This window comes from Paramisgurnus dabryanus, chromosome 20 (assembly GCF_030506205.2).
Source record: "Paramisgurnus dabryanus chromosome 20, PD_genome_1.1, whole genome shotgun sequence".
Taxonomy (NCBI): Eukaryota; Metazoa; Chordata; class Actinopteri; order Cypriniformes; family Cobitidae; genus Paramisgurnus; species Paramisgurnus dabryanus.
The window spans coordinates 31562399-31586992 of record NC_133356.1 but is presented as its reverse complement, the minus strand read 5'-3'; the positions used below and the strand labels follow the sequence as shown (position 1 = coordinate 31586992).

General features: G+C 35.5%; 2 protein-coding genes across 4 annotated transcripts in view; one reads left to right on the top strand and one right to left on the bottom strand.

Moving 5' to 3' along the window:
- Positions 1-641: 641 nt before the first annotated feature.
- rnaset2 (ribonuclease T2) lies at positions 642-6412 on the bottom strand. Of its 2 annotated transcripts, none has more exons than XM_065250468.2 (10): positions 6315-6412; positions 4963-5037; positions 4256-4310; positions 4097-4146; positions 3626-3683; positions 3447-3511; positions 3228-3341; positions 2416-2461; positions 1931-2002; positions 642-1076 (listed from the first exon to the last, which is right to left on the bottom strand). In XM_065250468.2, exons 2-10 carry the CDS (start codon positions 5034-5036, stop codon positions 873-875), a joined length of 738 nt encoding a protein of 245 aa, XP_065106540.1. In that variant the 5' UTR covers position 5037; positions 6315-6412; the 3' UTR covers positions 642-872. The 2 variants fall into 2 exon arrangements, with proteins under 2 accessions (XP_065106540.1, XP_065106530.1); XM_065250458.2 differs by lacking the exon at positions 6315-6412 and adding an exon at positions 5213-5424 and having other exon boundaries at positions 643-1076.
- The window catches only part of myom2b (myomesin 2b), a 62104-nt gene continuing 43913 nt past the window's right edge, over positions 6404-24594 (top strand). For both annotated transcript variants that reach the window (XM_065250446.2, XM_073812892.1), the window contains exons 1-12: positions 6404-6542; positions 7510-7615; positions 8704-8755; positions 10729-10883; positions 11551-11637; positions 12909-12997; positions 14014-14064; positions 14147-14311; positions 16888-17049; positions 17188-17329; positions 17873-18072; positions 18154-18207. In XM_065250446.2, coding sequence (XP_065106518.1) covers positions 7530-7615; positions 8704-8755; positions 10729-10883; positions 11551-11637; positions 12909-12997; positions 14014-14064; positions 14147-14311; positions 16888-17049; positions 17188-17329; positions 17873-18072; positions 18154-18207 — 1243 coding nt within the window. In that variant the 5' untranslated portion in view covers positions 6404-6542; positions 7510-7529. The remainder of the gene's footprint in view (positions 6543-7509; positions 7616-8703; positions 8756-10728; positions 10884-11550; positions 11638-12908; positions 12998-14013; positions 14065-14146; positions 14312-16887; positions 17050-17187; positions 17330-17872; positions 18073-18153; positions 18208-24594) is intronic.

The window sequence follows — 24594 nt, the reverse complement described above, 5'->3', positions numbered from 1 at the left end:
GTAAACAACATAACAGTGTTTGCAGCTTCTGATTTATCTCAGTCTAGAGTGCATGTGCTGCCCTCCAGTGGCTAAGACTTGAATGTGCAATATCTGAAATTGCTGTAGGCCCAAAGAAAAAAAAACATACCACAAATATTACGCAAATTAGAGATGAATCATCTCTTGTTAAGCAAAGCATAATCCATTTTTTTCCAGATAAAATACATTACAGATCACTCCTAGGGCACATCTTGTTTAAGTAGGATGATGATTAAATGGTTGAATTTAAGAAAACCGAAAAAGTAAACAGTTTGCCTCAGTAAAATACAATACTAAAACAAATAAAATATACACTTAAAGGGATAGTTCACCCAAAAATGAAAATTCTGTCATCATTTACTCACCCTCATGTTGTTACAAACCCGTACACATTTCTATGTTCTGATAAACACAAAGAAAGATATTTTGAGAAATGTTCGTAATCAAACCATTTGTGGACCCCATTTACATCCATAGTATTCTTTTTTCCTACTATGGAAGTGAATGGGGTCCACGGACGGTTTGATTACGAACATTTCTCAAAATATCTTCCTTTGTGTTCATCAGAACAACAAAATTTATCTGGGTTTGTAACAACATGAGAGTGAGTAAATGATTACAGAATTTTCATTTTTGGGTGAACTATCCCTTTAAACCCATTAACAAAAAAGTAACCTTAGATTATCAGCATGTACTCTACTTTGACTCGAAATAACACAATTTTGTAAAAATATTTAATGCAAAATTATGTAAAAAATCTTAAAATGTCTTAAAATATTGCATTTAAGAACATTTCCTCTGAGGTCTGTGTACACAGTGAGATCACACTATAGGCACCAGAGGTCTCAAGTTTACCACCTCTGTGATCCGGTCACTAGTGGAGGGTAATAGACTGGCGTGGAGTGATCGCAAACACTGAGCTCTGCATAACCTCCAACAGCCAATGGGAGGATCTCATTGCTCAATGTTTCTTCATTTGACCTTTCACAACCCACCAGTTGAAAGTCTCTGTCAACACAGATCTCTATCTGGCCCAAAGTCTGAAACTGTCCTCCCTAGAAAAAAAAAACAAAAATTAGACTTTAGCTGTGTCCCAATTTGAAGGCTGGGACCTTCAAAGGACGCATTTTTAGACAGAGTGCTTCACAGCAGGTTGTCCTAATTCGAAGGCTGCTTAAAATGAAGCCTCAAAATGAGTCCTTATTTCTCCACGCTGCTAAGGATAAAACTAATGGATCCTTCACAGCCGAGGCTATCCCAAGATTTATTGCACGCCTGTAATGGCTGTATATAACGGCTGGATATTTTAAAATAAACATTTATTAAATAAAAGTGTGTATTTAGCAGAAAAAAGTTTATTGTCACTGTTTGTATTAATATTATTCTGTGCATGTTGCATATATTTCTATTATATATTTGATATATACATCAACGTGTCATATTTTCTAAAATATAATTAAAATTTTTCTGGTTCAATGTTCCATTTTAAAAAGTCAGAAATTTCTTTACTTTTACACTGTTTTTCTGAAATCTCTTCTGTCTGTTTTAAAATGTATTTTCTGTGATCCTTGGCAATAATAATGCAAAAACTATAAAAAGTGCTATAGAAATAAATAGATCAATTTATCTATGCACATTATAACAAAAGAATGAATGTGTGTCCTTGTCATCTATCATTAAAATGCAATAAAGTTTTTCTCCTGACATCCTCTTTTTTTATTTCCTCTTCTGCAGCCACCGGTCTCTGTGTTGGTATGTTACACCCATTTTCAATGTTCAATGATTCACCCGAAACCAGATTAATAAACTAAATTCTTAGTTTATTACTGACATTTGTTTTGAGGAGATTTACCGGTGGGTTACAAAAGTTTCTAAGAAAGGATCGTGTATTTATATGGTACTATCATACCTTTGTGTGGACACACTGAATCTTCGTCTTTACTCCATAGAAATCGGTAATGACTGTTTCTATATCATCCATCTAAAACAAACGGGAAATATGACACATTAACTCACATGTGACCAATCATACAGTTGTGGTTCAATTCAAGCATATTACAGCACATTTACAAGAACTTAAACAGTTAAATTGCTGAGGTTGCTACTATTGCAGGTCTAGCATGTGATGGGGAACTACGATGCTTTTGGAAAATACTCTGTTTCTTACTAGACGCATGGTTCTTTTGCGAAACTCATTATTTTGCAACATTAATGTAATGACATGTTGTGCTGAACCACTACATTAAAACATAGCTTTTGAATTATTTTAATCAGAAATAAAGGTCTTAATAAAATTTGAAATCATCCACATTTAACAGAAAAGTAACAGGCGCATGCATGGTTTAGCCTTTTGCTCATAATAGCTAAAAAAAGTAAATTTCTACTTCTACTTACTTTGTAGTAGTCATCAGATGGCACAATATTTTTGTCCTTTAAAACACTAAAAAAAGAACAAAACACATTCTTTAGGAAATCTGAAGCATTGAAAAAAAATTCTGGTTACTTTATGTTTCATATACATTGTAAAACACACATATAGTTTGAGAGCATCTGAAATAATATGTCCATTAAAATGATCATGACACGTATACAATGTACATTCAATAATATTTAAAGTTGACATTTCACAAGTTTTTTTTAAGATGTCAAATAAACCATAAGTGTCCACAGAGCACATATGTGAAGTTTTAGCTCAAAATAGCATATAGAGAATTTATTAAAGCATGTTAAAATTGCCACTTTGGAGGTGTGAGCAAAAATTAGCAGTTTTGGGTGTGTACCTTACAGTGCAAATGAGCTGATGAAATTCAAACACTGATCACAATGATGGTGGTTTGTTGAAATTGAAACTCAATTGTGCTGTCAAATATTGTTTCTCTGCACTAAATGGCAGTGCCATGGTTGGATAGTGCAGATTAACGGGCGGAATTATTATAATGAGATCCTCTTTTGACATCACAAGGGGAGCCAAATTTTAATGACCTTTTTTTTCCACATGCTGGCAGGGAATGCTTTACCAAAATTAATGTACTGGATTATTCTTCTTCACATTTTCTAGCTTAATAAAAGCACTGGGGACCCAATTATAGCACCTAAACCTAGAAAAAGGCAGATTTTGAGCTTTAAGAGCTGATGCAATATCACTTCTCTGTGCAAGCCACAAAATCTGCCTTTACATGAGAGACCGCAGAAAAACAAGAACTCACCTGTTGAGGTCAAACTTGTGGTAAAGCTCGAGAGCTTTGCTGAAGTATTTATGTTGACTGTTCAGTGACTCTGCTTTGGCTGCACATGTTCCATGCTTCTTCCATTCATATCCCCTAAACAAAAACATACAATAATGTAACGTATATAATATCAACCATCATCATTATTGTTCAGAGTAATGCAGAAATGTATTCAACTTCAACAAGTTGCTGACATACCAAAATTCTGGGGAAGAAGGTTTCAGTAAATCTGGCCAGTATTTCTCCATTTCAGGCAGTAGGTCCTGTAAAAGACACACATGCATAACCGTTAGTGCTTGCTTGTCAAACTGATTTGGCATCTGACAATGCAAACTTCTCACACAAAAAAAACAACATATATATATTTTTAAATTTACCTCGATTAAACTGGCATTAAAATGCCAGGAGTTATTGCACATGTTTCCAGAGTTGGGCCTAAAACAAACAAACAGAAAAAATCTCATTGCAAAACAACGTTATATAACGCAATCATTATTTGATTCAGGATTGACTTAAAAACACAGAAGTACAAACTGGATAATAGAGATAATAGATCATTTCTGTTAATGTATATCACTACTATTATTATTTATCTACAGTCTTTTATGTTTTTTCCTTTATATTTATGACTGAGGTTCTGCAATCAGGAATTATTCTAGGAATAACTGGACATCCATAATAGAAAAGATGGGCAAATGTACATTCCTTAAGACAGTACCCATCCATTAAATACATCTCCAAAGAAATACTGTACATCCTTAAAGGCAATACTGAAAATGAGTCACTATTTTTAGCTGCACCTCAACAAAAATAACATTTCTGAGACAAATTTGTCTTGTTTATCTCACCATAACCCATGCAGGGTCCAGTAGCTGATATCTGTTTTGCAATGTTCCATCTAAAAATAAAACAAAGCCATTTCATCTTTTGAATAGAGTAGATGATGCCAAAATGTTTTTTTTTTCAATGATGACAAATAATAATGGAAAGTTAAGGCAATGCATTACACTGCAAAACGTCTTTGGCCACTGTTGAGTCAGGATGAGTCTGGTCCATTCTCTCCTGAAAAAACACAATCATATGAAATGTTTATACCCCATGACAATCATTAATAGGGTGCAACATAAAATCTAAATAAACTGGCATATATGTAGGTGCCTTCATAACATTCACAGTCTCAAATGTAACCAATAAACTGTATATACTTAAAATATTAACTTAATAGTTATTTTTTCTTATGTATTTTAAGCTTCCCCTAAACTGTACAATTTAATCAAAAGAAACATAATGATGATTATAACACTCATTATCATAATGTCTCCAGAGACTGTCCATTTCAGTATAATTTTATCTTATAGTTTCTATTAGATATTATAGTTTCTGTAAATATGTTTAATGGAAACACAATGATTTAAACAAACAAATCAAACAATACTACCACAATGTAAAAAGACACATTTAAACAATTATTACATTATGGTCTATCTGTAATACAGTGCATTATATAATACCTTACGCATATGTATTAGACATTGCTGTGTATATTGTGCAAACTGTTTTTTAGTATTCACTACGTCATGCAGATACTTCTATGTATACATTCTTCAATTTCTCACAAATGTGGTACACTAGTGTACTGTACAGTATTAATTGTGTGGCTGATAATGCGAGATCAACAGTATTTCTGTGTCTGTCTTGTGTGTAAATGACATACGGAGGATGAGAAAAGGCTCCTGACAGCAGAAAATATCCAGCACAAAGTATCACAACAGCTGCAGTGGATCTCATTCTGCCAAATGGAGACAAATCAAGCATCAGTAACAAGCATTTGTATTACACAAACACACAATAAAAGTGAAATTAGTTTTACTTTATATGTATATATGTATACAAATTACAACACAGACGCCAGTCGAATATAAACAACAACGCAACCGCGTGTAGATGGGTGGCTGTTAACTTACCTGCTATTATTCTCCAGTTACCGGTTGCGCCGGTTAACAGTTTAGATATTAGGTTTTAAGCTATTTCATTCAGTATGGGTGTAATGGAGAACTGGTCAGTGAGATTCCCCGAGTAACACTGAATAATTGAGTCACTTCTCAACTCTATTAAAGCCACTTCCTGCACCAGCATACACTGCAGTACTTGTGGTTAATCTTGTTTATGTCGAGATCCCGCACTGCGCATGTGCCGTCAGGTCATATGATATACTGTAACGTTTGTCACGTGAATGGAAATTCAGCTTAAAATAACATTTTAAATTCTAAAATTAAAATAATCTGTAACCTTCATTACACAAATCATTACATTAATAACTACTTATTATTGTAATATAAATGAATGTAATATTAATATAATATAATATAATATAATAGTAAAAGCAATTACGTTTATGTACAGTAATATACATTTTATTAGCGATTTCTAAGTTTCAGCACCAGTGAAATATAACGTAAGACATCATAATATAATATATAAAGTAAAAATTTAGATATTTTATTAACATTACAATTTGTGTTATTATTAGTAAAATATTTTTAAAAGACCATTGAAATGTTATTTAAATGTCTTGAAAGCAGTTGAAGATTATAATTATTATTTAAAAAATGTAACTTTATTTTTATACACAGTTTCGCAGGACGTTTCAGTGCATTTTACTGACAGAACGATTAACAAATGACTGATCTGGAGTCATTGACAGGGTTGACTTTCTGTCTTGTCTGAGTAAATCAAATGTGACGTTACAGCGACTGCTGCTGTGGGTGTCCTCACACGGGCACGCGCGCGCTCCAATTAGGAGGCCTTCGTCTACCTGCTCAGTCGATCTTTGACAGTAGAGGGGAGTATTTGGGAAATCTGTTTAGTAATAGTCGTTACTATGATGCAATTTAGTTTGGAAATTTCCTACAAAAGTTTTTTTAAAACAGATATTACTTCAGACGATCACCGTATAAAGAACACTGCACTTTTGGCACAATATTACAACAACAACAACAACAACAACAACTCTAAAATCACTAAACTATTCATTTAAACTACTTTTTACAATTTCCTTTAACTCACCTTGAATTAAATTCACATATTTATGTCATATTGCAGCAGGTTAATTAGTTATAACCCCAAATCACCGTCTGTGTAATATCACAGTGCCTGTATGAATGATGTGAGAAGTTAGTGTAAATGCTATATATAGTCTGACGTCTGGCCATAAATGGGATGCGGGAGTTGCGGAGTCCGCCCGAGCAATATTGTGCTTTTCATCAGCTGACGGGTAACATCTTTTCTCCTGGGGTAAGTATGTCTTCCCCCATATTTTCATACTTTTCCTCAAAAAAATATGATGCAAAGTTGCCTTTGTGGAAAAAGCTATTTTTATCTGTTTGAGAGTAAAGGAGACTTTTGGAAAATTGGTGGGAGCTGCACTTAACACTGAGGGGCAATTCAGCTCTTTGATATTGTAGATCATGGACAAATTTGTATTTGGCCTTAAAGATGTTAGTCTATTAGTTGCCTTCCTTTCTGTAGCCTAAATGTTTCTGTGAAACTTGTAAACAAGTAACTTTTTCATTAAACTTTAAACAAGTTTTATTTTCTACATCATTGATTCTGAAGCATGATGCAAAGCATAGGCAAGTTGGATTTACTTGCTAAATAGATTTTATTGAAAACTGTGCAAAAATATTTTGTTTATACAGGGTGACGTGATAATGCCTTGGGATGTTATACTGTAATGCTGCATTTGAATAAGCATGGTTGTTTGTTTGTTTATTTGTTTGTTATGAGAGGAATGTGTGTTTGTGTTTGTTGCGCTAGATTGCAGTGTTTCATGTGTTTATATTCAAAATACTCTGCATATGAAAAACTGTTTGTTCTCACATATGTCATAATATATAACCACAATGTTTTTTTTTAATGTACATTATACAGTAGACCCTTGAATACTGTACCCATCTCCTTGGACTCTTTGATATCCCAACCCCCAATCTCTAATTTTAAACCAACATGAGGCTTGGCTTCACTTTAGCCCAAAGCTTGAGAACACCCCCACCTTCACATTTCCACAAACAGGTCCACTTTCCCAGCAACTTAATCATATCAGCACATCTACACGGTGGATATATTACAATATTGAAGCCTAAATAACACTGAAAAGAGAGAAAATTGAGTAACCATGGGCTTCTAGCTTGCACGTCTGTCAATCAAAGCATTACTTGTGTGCAAAGATGTTGCATGTTTTTGTTCCTGGTTTGATTCATAGGTCCTTTGAGGTTACCAAATATGGCTCCGGTCGTTACCAGACACAAGCATTACAGTCATGACTACCGCAGTACTGAGTCTAAATATGTTGTTTGCGAATACTGCAGGTAAGGTACATAGTGAAGTAGGCTATCAAATAGCAGCTTATATTAACAGTTGAACAGAAGCTGACAGAAATACTAAAACAATGACAACCCAAAATATAGCAGTGTAACACCTGATAACAACAATAACATTTATAAAAGTGTTGCAGCTTAGCTAAAGAAACGCCTATATGACTGACAGGTAACTATAACAGCTGCCTTATTGGGAATATTGCAATCTGCTTGTGCAACTTTTGACATGAAATCATTTTTAAATGTATAGTATTTTGTGTAGTGACATGCTCTACTGCATGTAAAAGTATTTTGGCATTAAGCATATTTTCCTATTACCATGCATGCAGCTTTTATAAACATACAGTATATTAATAGAGATAGTACTGTATGTGAAATATGTTGGTGCTGTTAAAAATGTGTTTGTCACAATGCATAACAAAATACTGTAGAAGTACCAAATAAAATCATAAAATGTTTACAGGACATTTTCTGAATGTATATTCATTTGACCTAAATAATAATTAAAATAATTTTGCTTTCAACAATACGTTTTACATCAACGGTTTTAGCCTGTAAGGAACATATTCAGAACAGATTAGTTTCGAGATAAGAAATTAAATTGCAGATTCATTTCATTTTATGTTTTAGTTCATTAAAATAAGTTATTAAACTTGCCTGAAAGAGGTAATAAAAATGCATATAGTTAATATGCAGTATCAGGAGCAGCAGATGCTGGTTTAAGGAACATTTGTTTTATTTGTGTATTTTATGTAGTGTTTTACTGAGACAATGCCTCACCAAAGCAGCCAAATTGTGTTGATGCTGATGGATGGATGTTATTGGCTTTGTACCCTGAAAGGTCTAAAGGTCATTTTGGTTTTGCGGTCAAGGTCATAGCTGTTTTAAGTCAACCATGGGTAAAAATGAGAAAGAATTACAATTCGTTTTCTTTACTAATAGTCTGGCACTTCATGAAATACTATTTTGCATTGCATTTTTGAAATGCATGGAAAGACCGGATTAATTTTATATTTCACTGATCTGAGCTTCCCTTATACAGTGTATTGTGTGTTTATACAGTAGTTTGTGTGTTTTAGGGCTTCTATTGACGCGGTGAAATATCACTCACACAGGAGAATCGAGCAAGTGGTAAGGCCTTTTCACTGTCTCTCTGTAACTTGAAAATGTGTAGATTTTTATTTTCTGACATTTTCTTCAAATATATATAGACAGCTTTAACATAGTTTATATTTTGGAATACAAAGGGTATAGGGCTCTATCTTACACCCGGCGCAATGCGCGACGCAAGTGTCTTTTGCTAGTTTCCACCCTGCGCAATTATCATTTTCACGTTTAGCGCCACGTTGTTTAAATAGCAAATGCATTTGCACCCCCTTTTGCGCCCATGGGCGTTCTGGTCTGAAAATGAGGTGTGTTCAGGCGCATTGTTGGCGCGTTGCTTTTTTGAGGCAACTAAAATATGTTTTTTGTTATTTAAAGAGCGCATTAGTAATATGCGCCTATCAACGGGACGAGAACGCTGGTTTGCTTATCACATACATGAATGCGCAGCAGCACAAAAACGCTTTTAAATATGAAAAATGTAAGGATTGAATGTGAAAGATTATTATTGATTCTCTTTGACATAAATGAGGACTAATTATGAGACGTTAGTAGGCACAAAGAGCTGCTTCACCTGTAGCCTGGTAAGTAACTAAATGCTTTGCTTTAAACAAATGCATCTGTTTTTAAATGTTTTTTTTAAATGCTACCTCACAGATTTATTGTATATGATGACTCTGTACCTGTGGATATGATGAGATGATAAACATTTTTAAGTAATGCTTAAAAAAAACTGACGCTGTCCAAGTGCTGAAACATGCGGAGAGCAGTTTGTAAATTCTTTATCTCCTGTTTGTTACAAATAAAGTATTTTTAGAGTACAAAGCTTACATGTATTTCTTACATACTTGTAAATAATTTTTTGATGATATTGGATAGCCATACATGCTTTTTTTACTTCCATGACTAAAAGAAAACGGGTTTTAAAGGTTTTAATAAAATAATAACAATTTCAATACAAGTGAAAAACAACTCAATAATTTAACATTAATCCTAAACTGGTGATCTTCTTCTTCCGCTTAGTTTTTCAGTTTACAAAGTCCGTCATCTAAACAGGCATAAGACATAGCGCCAGCGCAACTTGCTTTTAAAGGGGATGAAAGCTGAGACTCTCATTGAGTGCGTTTACATGCACAGAATAAGCGGATAACTATTAAAAATCTGCTTATTATAGAAAACTGTTTTCATGCGTTTACATGCAAATCAATAAGCCGGCTATGCAGTCAACTGCGTTTACATGGGACTTGGAGAATTATCAGTTTTCTCGCAGGCAGTGACGTCACCGCCTATAGTACATAATAGTCGATCAAAAAGTCAACGACATATCTGTCTTAAGCTGTACAGTTGTATCTCTCCTCGTGTCTGCAGAACCTGTAAATGTAACATGAGCTTTTATTTTCACAGTTTCTCTGCCAACTGCTTTCGTCGAGCGGAGACTTTTATGCGTTACTTTGCACTTACTTCCACGTGTGACATTTATCTTTCATACGCGGAGACATGCGCACATGGACAAAACCGTGGGAAAGCGGGTTAAGGTGTTTACATGCCAAGCGAAATCGGCGTAATGAGCGAAAAACTACCTGTGCCGATCGATTTTTGCTTACGCTGTTTATGGGCTTTCCCCGATTAAAGAAAACCGCTTTACGCGTTTATATGACCCCACGTGTTATCAGTTTATTAGGCATAATCGGCGTAAGACTGTGCATGTAAACGCACTCATTGGTTTATTGCACATTACGCACAAAACACACCCATTACTCATTAAAAAAGACCAACCCTTTTCGACCATACGATCGGCACACAAACCATTTTTCCCGTCGTTAAATTAGCAAAAGTGGATTCGGACAAACACATTTAGACGTTGCGCTGTGCGCTTTAGACAATGCGCTTAGATCGTTAAAATAGGGCCCTTACTGTTTACCCTTAAAACAAGCTAAAATGAGCTAGTCAGAGGGGTTGTTACAAGCCCACGTCATGAATAATTGATCTCATTTCATCAGGTGGAGAAGAAGATGTCTGAGAAATACATCCGCGAGGAGTCAATGATCAGGGGCCCTAAGTTCGTGGCGAGGCTGAGGTCCCACATAGTGTTTGAGAACACGCCTGTTAAACTTTTCTGCACTGTGAAGGGATATCCCACCCCTAAAGTCAGCTGGTAAGGCTTTATGTTATTTTTTTTTTACTTTACCTATATAACTAGTCTTAAGTATGTTTGTTTTTACATTTTTATTCTGTTCATAATGTTCTGTGGGTTTGGTCTGTTTGTTTTAATGTTTGTGCACAGAAAGTGCTTTTAAATCTGGCAAAATAATCTATAGTCTAGTGTTGGGGTGTCACAACACAACGGTATTGACAAGAACCACGATATAAAACCTTATGATAATGGATATTGTGTTAATACTACACATATGTGGTTACACAGTGGTTACGAACTCTCATTCTGCCTCCCTACTCTTTAAAAGTGAAATTATTTGGCCAGAAAAACAAATAAAACAAAACACACAATACAAAAGATGATTTGACTGATTTAGTAATAGTAATGAATATATATTTGTGGAAAATATATAAATAGATATTGCGATAATACCTTCAACGTTAGGGTTTTTTGGGGGGGGGGCACGATTACTGTGAAGTCGTGACTGCCCTAGTCTAGTGTTATTTACTGTAGCAATATAAAAATTTATAAAAAGCCAGCTAAGAGCCATGATGGGTACATATGTTTAAATAAAAACATCATGTTGCATAAACATTTAATAATGTCAGAAATTATGCATGCAGGCCACAAATAATAGTAATCCGTTGTTGTCACAAATATTCAACAGGTTTAAAGATGATGTCATCCTGGACATTTCCTCTGGAAAGTACTATGTGGAAAGCTGCGTTGGATTTCATGCCCTTACTATCCTCAAGTAATTGAAACTTTATTTTGGTGGGTTTTTTTTTGAGAGTGATGCAAAGACTGAATGTGATGCTGTGTCCATGCATATTGTATATTACACAGAATGAATGACAAATTTCCCTTTAAGTGTGTTAACCTCACAAGACTCAGATTGGCTGTATGTAGAGATTGCGAGATGATTTTGAATCATTTATTACATATTGATATTGTAAAAATCATAGTTTTCTCTTATTCATATAATGTTCATGTAAAAATGTACAGAGTACAAATATTAACATAATTCCTTTAGATATTTACTTTTGTATGCAAAAATTATATAAATACGCCATTACTCTTAATCCTAATGAGAATCAGATGTTTTGACTTTTTCTGCATTAAATCAGTTAAGAGTGTAAATGCTTGCAAAAATGTAAATTGTCATGCAAATTAAAAATAATAATAATACTGGGAAGCAAATTATTATTTTGTAGTAAAATATAACTCATATGACAGGCGAATAGAGATTCACCCTCTAAACATCCATGACCCTGACCACAATAAAAGTTAAATAACAAGCGAATGTCCACAAAAGGAAGTTGTGTCATAGGGATTGCATGTGAACCTTTCCAATTTAGTCCAGGGCCAGTCGGCATGCCGTCCACGTCTTGAGCTCCCGTCAGCTGTTCGTCCTCAAGTGCTGAGTTTGGTGTCATCTGACACTGGAGCGTCTTTAAGAGAGAGAAGACTTTCACTCCCCTTAGTCCAACAAACAATCACCGTGGCCTTTATGTCACATTTTTGTCCGCTTCTTGCGTTCCCAAACCTCACAGCGGATGTGTGGCATTCTGCCTTTCTTCCAAAATCACCAAACCTTTCACTTTTGACAAACAGCCGTGCCTCTCAAGATTGTGGCATCTAGGGAGCGAACTCTAATATAGAACGGTCAGGCTGAAGGTCACATTACAGACTTCTCATTTTCTTCCCCCTTCCGTGCGTCTCGGGTTTGCCATTCAAGCTTGAGAGACTCCCGTGTTGAGCATGATCTGAAAGCGGGCGTTTAAGCTACGTTACCATTTAGTTTGGAGCAATTATCCTCTTGACATTAGAGCATTAGTTAGGTGCCAATTTATCCATCATGACGGAGATGCACTTTATGTGCTTTCCAAATGTCAATTAGGAAATGACTGTGGCATATATCCAATCATGATGATTATTTATTGACTGATTAATTAGCAACATGGGCGAAGATTACGTTGCGGTCCAGACGTGTATTGATTTAACACCTGTGAATGTGTTTTCAAGGTCCGCGACCGATGACACTGCAATGTACACTGCCGTTGCCTCAAACTCGCATGGACAGGCATCTTCTCAAGCCTCAGTAATTGTGAAGAGTAAGACATTCACAGACACACCAATCATGTTTCCATATATGTATATACTGTTAAAGTCATTTTCTGAATGAAAAACTTTGTCTTTTGTAGTAAAAATGTTAAATTCTTACATTCTTAAAACAAGATTACTTCACCCGAGACCCAACATGGACAAGATTATAAAAGATGTGTGTGATTCCTACACCACACGGTTTGGTCAAATTGTCAAATATGTACCCAAATGTGCTGTTACTGGGGCTGTACCCTTTCAAAAATGCAGCTTTGTAGTACCCCAGAGGTATATATTGGTAACAAATATACATAATAGGTAGAGGACCTTGTTTAAAGGGTACTGCCTCAGTGACAGCTCGGGAACATATTTTGAACGGTGTTAAATTGTACAAATGTTTCAAACATGTTTCCCAAATGCATCCTAAATCTGCCATTGGCTGGAAAAACAGATAGCTCTGCCCCAAAACTCAATGCCATTGGTTGAGCCAGCGTTGATGTGTGAGGCTGGTCAGGGTGTTTACACTTTTCCCCCTTAATATGCCCCACAATCTTATGTTCCCTATCCACATTAATCCCTTCAGACCCTGGACATCACATGGTTCAAACCAATTAAAATGCTGATCAGCCAATCAAAATAAGGCACAGTGATTAAACACCTGAAAAATCAAGTCTGAAGGGGTTACGTTGGAATAGATGTTTGAATAGATGTAAAATTACTATTACAAGCTGCATCTTTACAAACTGCTAATATAACATAACATGCACAAATACAAGTATATATATTGTAAATAATTTATGCACTTTTGCCTTTTAGATATTTTTACTAGATGAGAAGACAAAGATTTTTTCAGACAACTGAAGAGTGTTATGTTTGCTAGCTCATTATCATTGGTTGAATAATACGTTTTTTATATATATATATATATATATATATATATATATATATATATATATATATATATATATATATATATATAAGTGCTTTTTGTTTTTGCTAATTATCATGATACACGTCTTCTTTACAGGGTACAAAGATGAAGACAAATGCACTCCCTTTTCCTGGTTTCCTTATGAGTGTAAGCGTTTGATAGTTTATTAGTAATAGAGTGACATATTTGTACAAATAATATATGAAAAAACTTTTTTTGTGTTTCTCAGATTCCCTTTTACCTGAAATTAAGTATACAAAGATTAACATCAGCTTCATCGAGGCGTTTGGGGTGACCTTTGGGACAGAAGGTGAAACGGTCACTTTGTCCTCCAAGATGACTATTAACCCCAACCTGGCCAATCTGCAGCCTGAAGCACTGTGGTATAGAGATGGTAGGAAATGGTCACCAAATACTTACAGTATAATCAGTTATTTGCAGATCTGAAATGATAGCTTCTTCGTTGTATCATTACTTGTTTAGGTGTTATGCAGTACAGTATATTAGATTTAAACTTCAGCAGTAATGCATTCAGATATTTTGAATTGCCTTTATTTGCAATGGTAATCACAGTATTAAAGTGTACTCTACTAAACTATGTGATTATACAACTATTTATAATTTTAAATAATATACAATACATTTTCTTTATAGAATTACTGTAATGAGAATGGGAGAAGTGTGCTTTTTGTGATGGAAAGCAGGGATGTAGAGTTTGGGTCATGCAGTAATATAAACGGTACCAGAGTGCTCATAAATATTAATTAGGTGATGTAACTTTTGCCCAGTAGTCGTAAGTGATTCACTGCAAGGCAGGTAGGTTCAGTCTACTGCTGATGTAACCAGTTGGCAAAAGTGTTTGCTTGGTCTGAAAAGTGTCATTTTACTATTGTTTTCTCTTTTTTGCACCATGGCCACACAAACACACCGTTTAAAATATTATGATTATTTCCCAAAATTCGAAAAGCTAAAGAAGACTTTGGTAAAACGGCAACTTTCGAAGGCTTACTGTTAAAGTCCCCCTGTGCTGAAAATCAAGTTTTTCTTGTTGTTACATCGTGTTTTTTAATATGCTTTAAGACAAACCATGATTTCATAATTTAACACTATTGCTGAGTAGCCTATTTTCTCCATAAAATTGTCAGAGTTTTCCAAGACAGACTCTTTGTCTGGGTTTCTTAAGTCACAATTAATGTAATTGCTGCAATATTGTGCGTGTTGCGTTTTACATTTGTATATGTCTAAGGTTGGTAAATTTTATATATTGTTGAGTAGTAACATTGCATCAATATATCATATTTTCTAAAATAAAACAAAAAATTAATATTTATTTTTAAAAGTCTGCCGAATGTAGCATCTATTTACATATACATATCTATGGTCCGAGGTGGTGTGTAAGAATGGGGATGGGACTAATTCGCATATTCATAGATCCACGTATATAAATGAGGCAAGGTGTAGAGTTAAGCCCGATTTATAGTCGTGCGTAAGCTCTATGCCGTAGGTTATCCGTAGCCTGTGCGTAGCTCTGCGTAGCCTGACATGCAGACACGCAAATTTTTTTACAGCACGTCAGTTCTACGCGGACCGCAAGCGCTGTGATTGGTCCACCAGAACTAAAAAAAACTGCGTCATAGGTATTTCCGTTTGCGACGGTGAAAACAAAGATGGCCCAAGTTGAGGAGTGATTTAAGGACGGTTTCACATTTGGTGCGATTGCCTGGTCCGAACCCGAGTTCGATTGCTTCCCCCTCCCCATGCCCCCCATGGACTGTGTTCACATATTATTTTTGCATCCGAACCGCGGTACGCTTGCATCATCAAGCTGCGTTCTCATGTTGCTTGGCAACCGCTGTAAACGAGAAGACGACAAGCGTGATTGACGAACTCCAAGCAGAGAGATGATTTCTGAATGCCTCCGCAAAAATTGACGTCGGCGGACAGACCGTTGTCATCGAAACGACTTTAGTATGTTTGGGCCAGATAGACGCAAGTGCGTTCTGTATTATTTCTTTGAAAACAAAACCAAACGTTTAAAAAAATAAGAACAAAAGTCAAGCAAGCATTCTATGCATTTTGTTGTCAAGGTAAGTGCACGCATACAAACACACACGTCTTTTTTGGTGGGACATTCCATATAATACGTAATTAACAGTGGTTCACTTCCGCAATTTGGTACGATTGCGCTCACATTAGCAGCGAACCGATCTGAAGTTCACATGAACCGGACCCCAGACCACCCTTTTCAAGCGGAATCGAGTATGTTTCGCGGGTGCGCACCCGAGTTCGGAAGACAGCGTTCACATCATCCAAATGTACCGAACTCTGATGTCAATCGAACCCGGGTGCGCACCAAAAGTGCTAATGTGAAATCGCTGTTTATTTACTTCCATCATTGCTGGTCTTCGTTTCATCTTCGTTTGTGGGTTAACTTGCCAAGCTGTTTCTTCATTGACGGTCTCACTGCTACTGTGGTTACACGCGTGGATACTGCCTACCAGATGTCTGCACGTGTGTTTGCACGTCGACGTATACGACGACGCAAAAGTATAAATGAAAACTGACGCGGAACCTATATATATGCTATTATAATTCTCAAAGATGAGTTTTTAGTGATCAAGTTATTGACTACAGGGGGACTTTAAAATAGACTCTATTTTCCTCATACAGCACATATTTTCTTGTACAATATGACTGTTACATGTTCAAATTCATGAAATGATATGTAGTTTTTTGCTATTAAGTCACGTACTGGGCATAACACAGCACTTATTTTCTTTTTTAAAGAAATCACCTCCTGCTCACCGGAGTAAATTGTCTTTTATGACTCATTTTTTTCACTCTAATCTTATTTCTTCATGAAGAGATTACACCCCCACTCCGGATCTGCAATGTATTCTACAGAAGTAATATTTTCCTTTCCCCTCCCGTGAGAGCTTGTTTTTTATTATTATTTTTTGGTCCCTCTAGAGCATCTTCTGAAAGAATCGAAGTGGGTGAAAATGGAGTCGGGTGGCGGTGTTTCTCAGCTCACACTGACTCACCTCGCTAAGGATGATGAGGGTCTTTACACCCTTCGTATGGTGACCAAGGGAGGAGATGCGGTCCACAGGGCTTATGTCTTTGTCGATGGTACAGAGCTGTAAACTTTAAAATTCCTTTTTCAATTATCCCATTTTTTGACCTTCAAAGGCCTAGATTAGCATAATACATCTAAGGCAAATATGTACATTGATTATTTGTTGGAGTCATCATTTGTGGTCTTGGCAGATGGTCCACCTCCAGTTCCTCAGGCTCCAGGAGCTCCAATGGACATCAAGATTCATGATGCTAATAGAGATTATGTCATTGTGTCCTGGAAACCTCCTAACACAACCACTGAAGGTCCAATCATTGGATACTTTGTTGACAGGTGACTGCGCTGACTAAGGTGTCTTTCCAGTATGTGTTATATATAGATGTATAGAAGTCTTATGTTTTCTTGATACGGTGGCCCAAAAAAGTCAAAACTTAAAATTTTATTATAGATGATCAATTAAATTAGGTAGAAATAGATGTGGGAATCCATCTAGTGGGAGTCGGAGTTAAGAGATGGGTTTTGCATCTGAGCTCTTCATTTATCTGTGATGTTAAGGTTTGTTGTCTCCTTTCCCTTTGAGACAACTTGAAAAGTTGCTTACCAACACACAATGTAGTTTTTTTTTGCATATGTTAATTTAGACGATGATTAGTTTGTTCTCTGTCAATTTGAGCCGCAGTACTATCTAGCTGAAATGTGCTCTCATCGGACGGTAATCAGGCTGTTAAGTGATGCATGCATCTGCAATTATGCATAAATGCTCCTTAGCTCATATCATCTCCTCATAACATAAATGTGGGTTGCAATTTTCACCCTTTCAGCACAGCGGTAATGATAGGATAATGTTGTTTGCTTTCTTTTATTCATCTTGGGCAGATGTGAAGTCGGAACAGAGAACTGGGTGCAGTGTAATGACTCTCCCGTGAAGATCTGCAAATATCCTGTGCAGGGCCTGTTTGAAGGACACTCTTATTACTTCCGCGTGCGTGCCATCAACTCTCATGGCATCGGAAAACCTTCCAGGGTGTCTGAGCCAATAGCTGCTCTGGACCCAACAGAGTTGGAGAGACTTCATGGTGAGACCTTATAAAGATTGATATAGCGGTCTGTGATTGGTGTGCGATTATTAATCCTTCTTCTATTATTTACTTTGACAGCCTTACAACTTGGTGGGAGACTCGACATTGTGACTTACTACGATGATCTTGAAGGTAGTTATTTGATGCAGTTAGTGAGAAAGAAAGTGATAAAGAAATAATCATAGCTAAATTCATAATAATTTTGACAGATGTTGAAATCACGATCGATTGCTATGGTGTAACATGGTGGTCGCCATTTTGATATCATATGATTAGCCAAATACTATCTCGGTATTAGAATACTATCTGAATACTGACCCAGTAGGTAACCCCTTTTTGTTAAACAGCAATTGAATAATTTAATCATGGTATAAAGTACACAGTGTTGGGGGTAACGCATTACAAGTAACGTGCATTACGTAATAATATTACTTTTCTGAAGTAACGAGTAACGTATCACATTACTTTATAATTGTACACATTAATATTTGAGTTACTTTTTTAAAAAAAGTAATGCAAGTTACTTTTCAGTTTAATTACATCAATTTAAAAATAAAATAATGTACTGAATTGAACTGAACATATTAATGCAGAATCACGCACATTCTGTGTGCCTGAGCGGGAACAGTTTTTGAGTCAGAAACGGAGATGGCAGGCCAGAGCTGGACATTTTTGTGATCATAGAAAACACCAGCAAGTTAAGAAAAAGTAACTTAAAAGTAACTTAAAAGTAATGGGAAGTAACTTAATATTGTAATGCAGGGGTCTTCAACTACTTTTCTTCGGGGGCCAGATTTTAAAATTGTAAATATGACACGGGCCAAACTTTTACCCCTATTTTTACTTTTGATATATTTTTTACTTTTACCATATATATGTGTGTGTTGTTGTCGTTTTTGTTACTTTTGTTGTAGTATATTTGAAAAAAAAAAACATATTGAAAACATGCATTTTCAAAAAAATTGAATTTTAAAAGCCTTTGAATTACTGAAAACTCATATTTTCTTTATTAACATTTAAAACAATTGCAGTTTAACATGTAAGAGCCAAATGTTAATAGTAAAAGTGTAAAAGATCAACACTCCTAAACATATTTTGTTTATAACTGTTTAACTTTCATTATTTGTTACATGTCAACTACTCACAACATGTAGTCTTCTCCTAATGACTAAAATTGCACTACATGTTTTCTTTTTTAATATTTTATAGATATATAGGCTAAACAGCCTTTCCATTGTACATTACATACAGATATAACTGTCGGGAGTTCACCCCCTAGTGGCAGTCGAAATGAAAATTTAATGTAGTTTAATCGTAAATCTGTCATGGGAGATCTACGAGTATAGTTAATAATTTACTTACCAGCAATTAAAGTATTCAAGTGTTACTGATAAAGTAAAACAAAAAATAATTAATAATTTTAACTTTGCACAGTTTTGATTGGAACACACTGAAATACATCACTTCCAGTCGCCGCGTCACATGCGGTGTAGTCGCATAAGTTTATTTTCTTGAATGCATCCAAAGCTCGAATTCAAGGCCGTAGCCAGGATTTTTCAAATACCGAGGACATTTTTTTATTATTTAAATTTTTTCCATATTACATAATAATAATAAACATGTCCAAACTACGACATAGCACAAATGTAACTGTGTCTGTGAGAATTTTGTTGGTGACTTAAAGCATCCAAAATAAATCAATCGTTACATTTCATCATCTGAAGTGCAAGTCACCCTTTGCCTAGAAACTGCAAAACTGTGTCATTTTTTCAAGAAGCTTCTTAAATTTTCAATTTAGGATGAATTTTTAAGAGTATAGAAGGAGTTTATATATAAAAGGGCTCTTAGTGGCTGCTATTTCTTTAATATTCAGTGTAAGTCATCTATTTCAAAAAATATATTTTTTGGTTTCTAATAACAAAAATTAATCTGTTTGGCACAGCTATATTTTGTCTACAAAAGTAATTTCAAGCATTTAACCATAAGCCTTCAGATTTAATGATTTTTAAGAGAATAGTTAACATTTTAGTTAAGTGACCTTAAACTTTTGAGCAGTAGTGTAGGTTTTAATCTCATTGGTAGCCGTATTGCATCCCATATTGTAGGCTATTTGCTGCATAACCTTTAACTTTCTCATCTTCCCTTCTTCTCTGCTCATCTTTTGCTGGCTTTCCAAATGATAGTTAAGTTTGTTACAGCCTTTTCATTTTTATTTGCTTTATTAGATTAGAATTACAGACGTGGAGAGACTCTTTCTTACGTTGCATGTTACATAAACATTCTTGCCTTTCTTGCATACTATTCTTGTATAGAAGCAGTGCTTATTATACTTTGTGTTTGCGACCGCTACCTTTGAGCTTGTTGTACTTGCCATCGCTCTGTCGTTGCGGGTGTGAGGGACTCGGGGGGACTGCACGTGAGGACCGGGATGTCTGTTATTGTCTAGCAGCAGCAGAACCCACTGCTCGTTGAGTGTAGAGAATGATACTCTCGTGTCAGTCTCCAACCACGACAGAAAAGATCGCTAGATTTGTCCTTTTTCGCTTTTTTTAAGTTGCTAAATGTAGCGACAAAGTCATCAACAAGTTGGCAACACGGCACTGCTCGGACTGTGCATGTATGTACATAGTGTATGAGCTATTCCTGCTTCTGGTTGGCTAACGATGGAAATTCAGCCAATCATCATTGATTATGTGGTTGTCCCACCCCCTCTAACATAAACAGGCCAATCATCATAAGTTATGTGTTTCCCACTCCTCAACACACAAAAACATTGCCTGTCTGATGAGAGTTTACTCGCTTCAGTGAGATTAATTATACTAATGCGCAGCATTTTAATGTCAGTAACGCAGTAAGGAAACGACGTTTATATATAACGCCGTTATTTCCATCACTGCACGTGATGGTCCGTAGATGCATGGATTGTCTCGTCGGCTATTTTCACATTAAAATGAAACGAAACTTCAAGAAAAAACTACCGAGGACATGACCTCGGTGTCCTCAATGGTAGCTACGGCCATGCTCGAATTGGATCAGATAATTCCGCACCCGCAGATGATTGGCACCCCACACAGCCCCTTTCTGTGTTGTCTTGTACAGTGGAAAGGTAAAAGTAATCACGCTGAATTTAAATCAGACTATAGTCGTTTCTCAATAAGGCTGCAGCCTCCGGAGGTCGCATTTCCAGGCTGCATACGTCATTAAGTCTTATTTCAGAATTTTAACAATTATAAAGTTGACTATTATTCTTAGTTAATCGTAAATTGTTGTAATATGCTTATGATTTGTGAATGCAATGCTCAGTTAACTTAAACTTGATGACGTATGCAGTTTGCATATGCGACCTCCGGAGGCTGCAGCCTTCCGATTGAGAAACTGCCAAAGGTGACCGGCGGGCCGGATAAAGATGATTGGCGGGCCGCACTTGGCCCACGGGCCGCCAGTTGACTAGCCCTGTTGTAATGCATTACTTTTAAAAGTAACTTTCCCCAACACTCAAAGTACACTTGTGAGTACCACAAGAATGATGATACCAAAAATGACGTTAAACTGACATTAGTAGCTTTTCCCTCTATCGCACTTTCTCTGTTTAAAAATAAAACTGATAAATATTTACAGATTTATTTTCTTTGCATGTCTTGAAGGAAAACTCAATGTGACATTACCCATGGTGGCCATTTTTGCAATGCCTTCAAGCAGTTATTTCAGTCATGCAAGACTTGTCTTATCTTTTTGAATGGGAGTAGACAGATATTTCAATTCATGTGCTAAAATCACAATTAAACAACATATGAAAATGACATGTCTGTCAGGTATGGTAATCCATACCTCTGCATTTAACCCATCCAGTGAGTAATGACCACACACCCGAAGCAATGGGTAACTACAGCACCTAGGGGGACAATTGGGGTCGCAACCTGCAGCCATGAGACTTAAACCTGTAACTCTCGGGTTACAACTCTCTAACCATTAGGTTACGACTGTCCCTTTATTTCTGACCACATCTTTCTGACCAACAAGCGGCTCATGTGACCCTGTAAAGAGCATCCCCCCAGATAATGTACAATCAATTCAGCCCTATTGATTGTAGGGCTGAAACTAACGATTATTTTCATAATCGATTAATCGCCGATAATTTTTTCAATTAATCGACTAATAAATATTTACTCAATAAAATTTTTTCACTTATTTTAGCTAACTAAGGGACTACATTAGGGTATTCGCGTGTAGAAGTACTTTTGAAAGTGCAAAAGCCACACACTTATACTAAATCCACACACTACTAGTAAATCTAAAAAAATCTTTGCTGTCTTAAATTTTTTTGTTTAATCAACTCAGATTTACAAGTCATTTTAATTTACTATTATTAATCGTGATTAGAGATGAGTTATTGTAACTTATAAAATATAGTTAAAATAGTCAACTTCATTTTATAAGCAACTCATCTCTTGTCATAATAAGTAATATTAAATTGAAATGACTTTTACATTAAACAAATTACAAAAAACAGATTATTAAACTTATTTTAATTTTCAACTTCAGACCTTGATGAAAATTAACACCATTAACAAAAGAAATAAACCATAATGATGATAAAAGTGATATACATGCATTGTTACAGTAATAAAAACCTGGATTTCCCCCTTATTATTTTACAACAGATGATTAGTTTGTGGTTTAATACTATTTTTTATAAAACCCAACAACAATTAAACAAATCCAAACTCACTTATGTTAAAGAAATAATTTTTTTGTTTAATCAACTCAGATTTACAAGTCATTTTAACTTACTATTATTAATCGTGATTAGAGATGAGTTATTGTAACTTATAAAATATAGTTAAAATAGTCAACTTCATTTTATAAGCAACTCATCTCTTGTCATGATAAGTAATATTAAATTGAAATGACTTTTACAAATAAACAAATTACAAAAAACAGATTATTAAACTTATTTTAATTTTCAACTTCAGACCTTGATGAAAATTAACACCATTAACAAAAGAAATAAACCATAATGATGATAAAAGTGATATACATGCATTGTTACAGTAATAAAAACCTGGATTTCCCCCTTATTATTTTACAACAGATGATTAGTTTGTGGTTTAATACTATTTTTTATAAAACCCAACAACAATTAAACAAATCCAAACTCACTTTTGTTAAAGAAATAAAACTTTTATTAACCAGCATTCGTTTGCGCTTTTGTTTCCGCCATTGTCCTGTCATGGTTGCCAGATGGCTATTTAAAACTAGTCAAAAACATCCCAATGACTATTCACATTCTAAATACCAACAACTAATGAACCAAATCCTTCCCTCTCCAACCAACAGAAAAACATCAAGAAAGAGTTTAAAAGAAGCCCAATTCAGAACTCTGCCAAAAGGCAGAGGACCTGGCAACAGTGACTTGCTTTTAAAGGAATAGTCTACCCTTTTGCCATATTAAACTATGTTATTACCTCAACTTAGACAAATTAATACATATCTATCTTTTTTCAATGTGTGCACTGTACAGCGTGTTGTGAATGTGTTAGCATTTAGCCTAGCCCCATTCATTCCTATGGTACCAAACAGGGAAGCCACCAAACACTTCCGTGTTTTCCCTATTTAAAGACTGTTACATGAGGAGTTATACCAGTAAGTATTTTTTTGGTACCATAGGATTGAATGGGGCTAGGCTAAATGCTAACACATTCACAACGCGCTGTACAGTGCACGCATTGAAAAAAGATAGGTATGTATTAATTCATCTAGGTTGAGGTAATAACATAGTTTAATATGGCAAAAGGGTAGACTATTCCTTTAACCAAGCTGGTCGCGCGGTGAGAAGATGCGCCTGATAAACGTTTAGCTCGTATTCTATCAAGAAAACGTGTGCTGTATGAACGGACGCTTGTCTGCTCTGTCCAATGTTGGTGCGAGAGCATAATGACGTCACAGACCATCTAATCGATAATGAAATTAGTTGACAACAAATGTCATTATCGATTTTATCGATTAGTTGTTGCAGCCCTAATTGATTGTTCTTTTAACTGTTAAGCGAGACTTTCCCACCATTTTAGTAATAGCATGCCCAATCTTGTTATATCCATATCTTTGCTATTATGAACTGTCTATCACATATTGTCCCTATTGCCATTCAATCAAATTGTGTGTCTTTATACTTTTAATCTGTATTATCTGACAGTAGCTGTCACTTTTTCGTTTTTCGTATTCTTGTCATGGTTTTGGCTTTTGAAATTAGCAATAATCATCAAGGCCATAATTGGTTCTCTTCTGAGAGCTACTGATTAGTTTTTGATGAGAATTCCATCAGGAGGGAAACGTACAAACATCTGTGGCGAGATGAACACATCAACCCATGCAATGTCATCAGTGTGTGTGTGTTGATACATAACTACTGTACAAACAGGAAAGCAGATCACATATCAATCTATTAAATTGTTAAAATATGTGTTTATTGATGTGTGGTTATACGTTGAGGAAAGAACAGTAATTCAGTTTAATGTGCTT

Bases quoted from the DNA above. Each gene is read 5' to 3' on its own strand.
- rnaset2 (XM_065250468.2), bottom strand. From the start codon at position 5,036: ATGAGATCCACTGCAGCTGTTGTGATACTTTGTGCTGGATATTTTCTG. The intron at 3,684-4,096 runs GTGAGATAAACA...TGTTTGTTTTAG, and splicing joins TGGACCCTGCATGGGTTATG to GCCCAACTCTGGAAACATGT. The intron at 2,462-3,227 runs GTGAGTTCTTGT...TTCTTTTTTTAG, and splicing joins CACAAGTTTGACCTCAACAG to TGTTTTAAAGGACAAAAATA.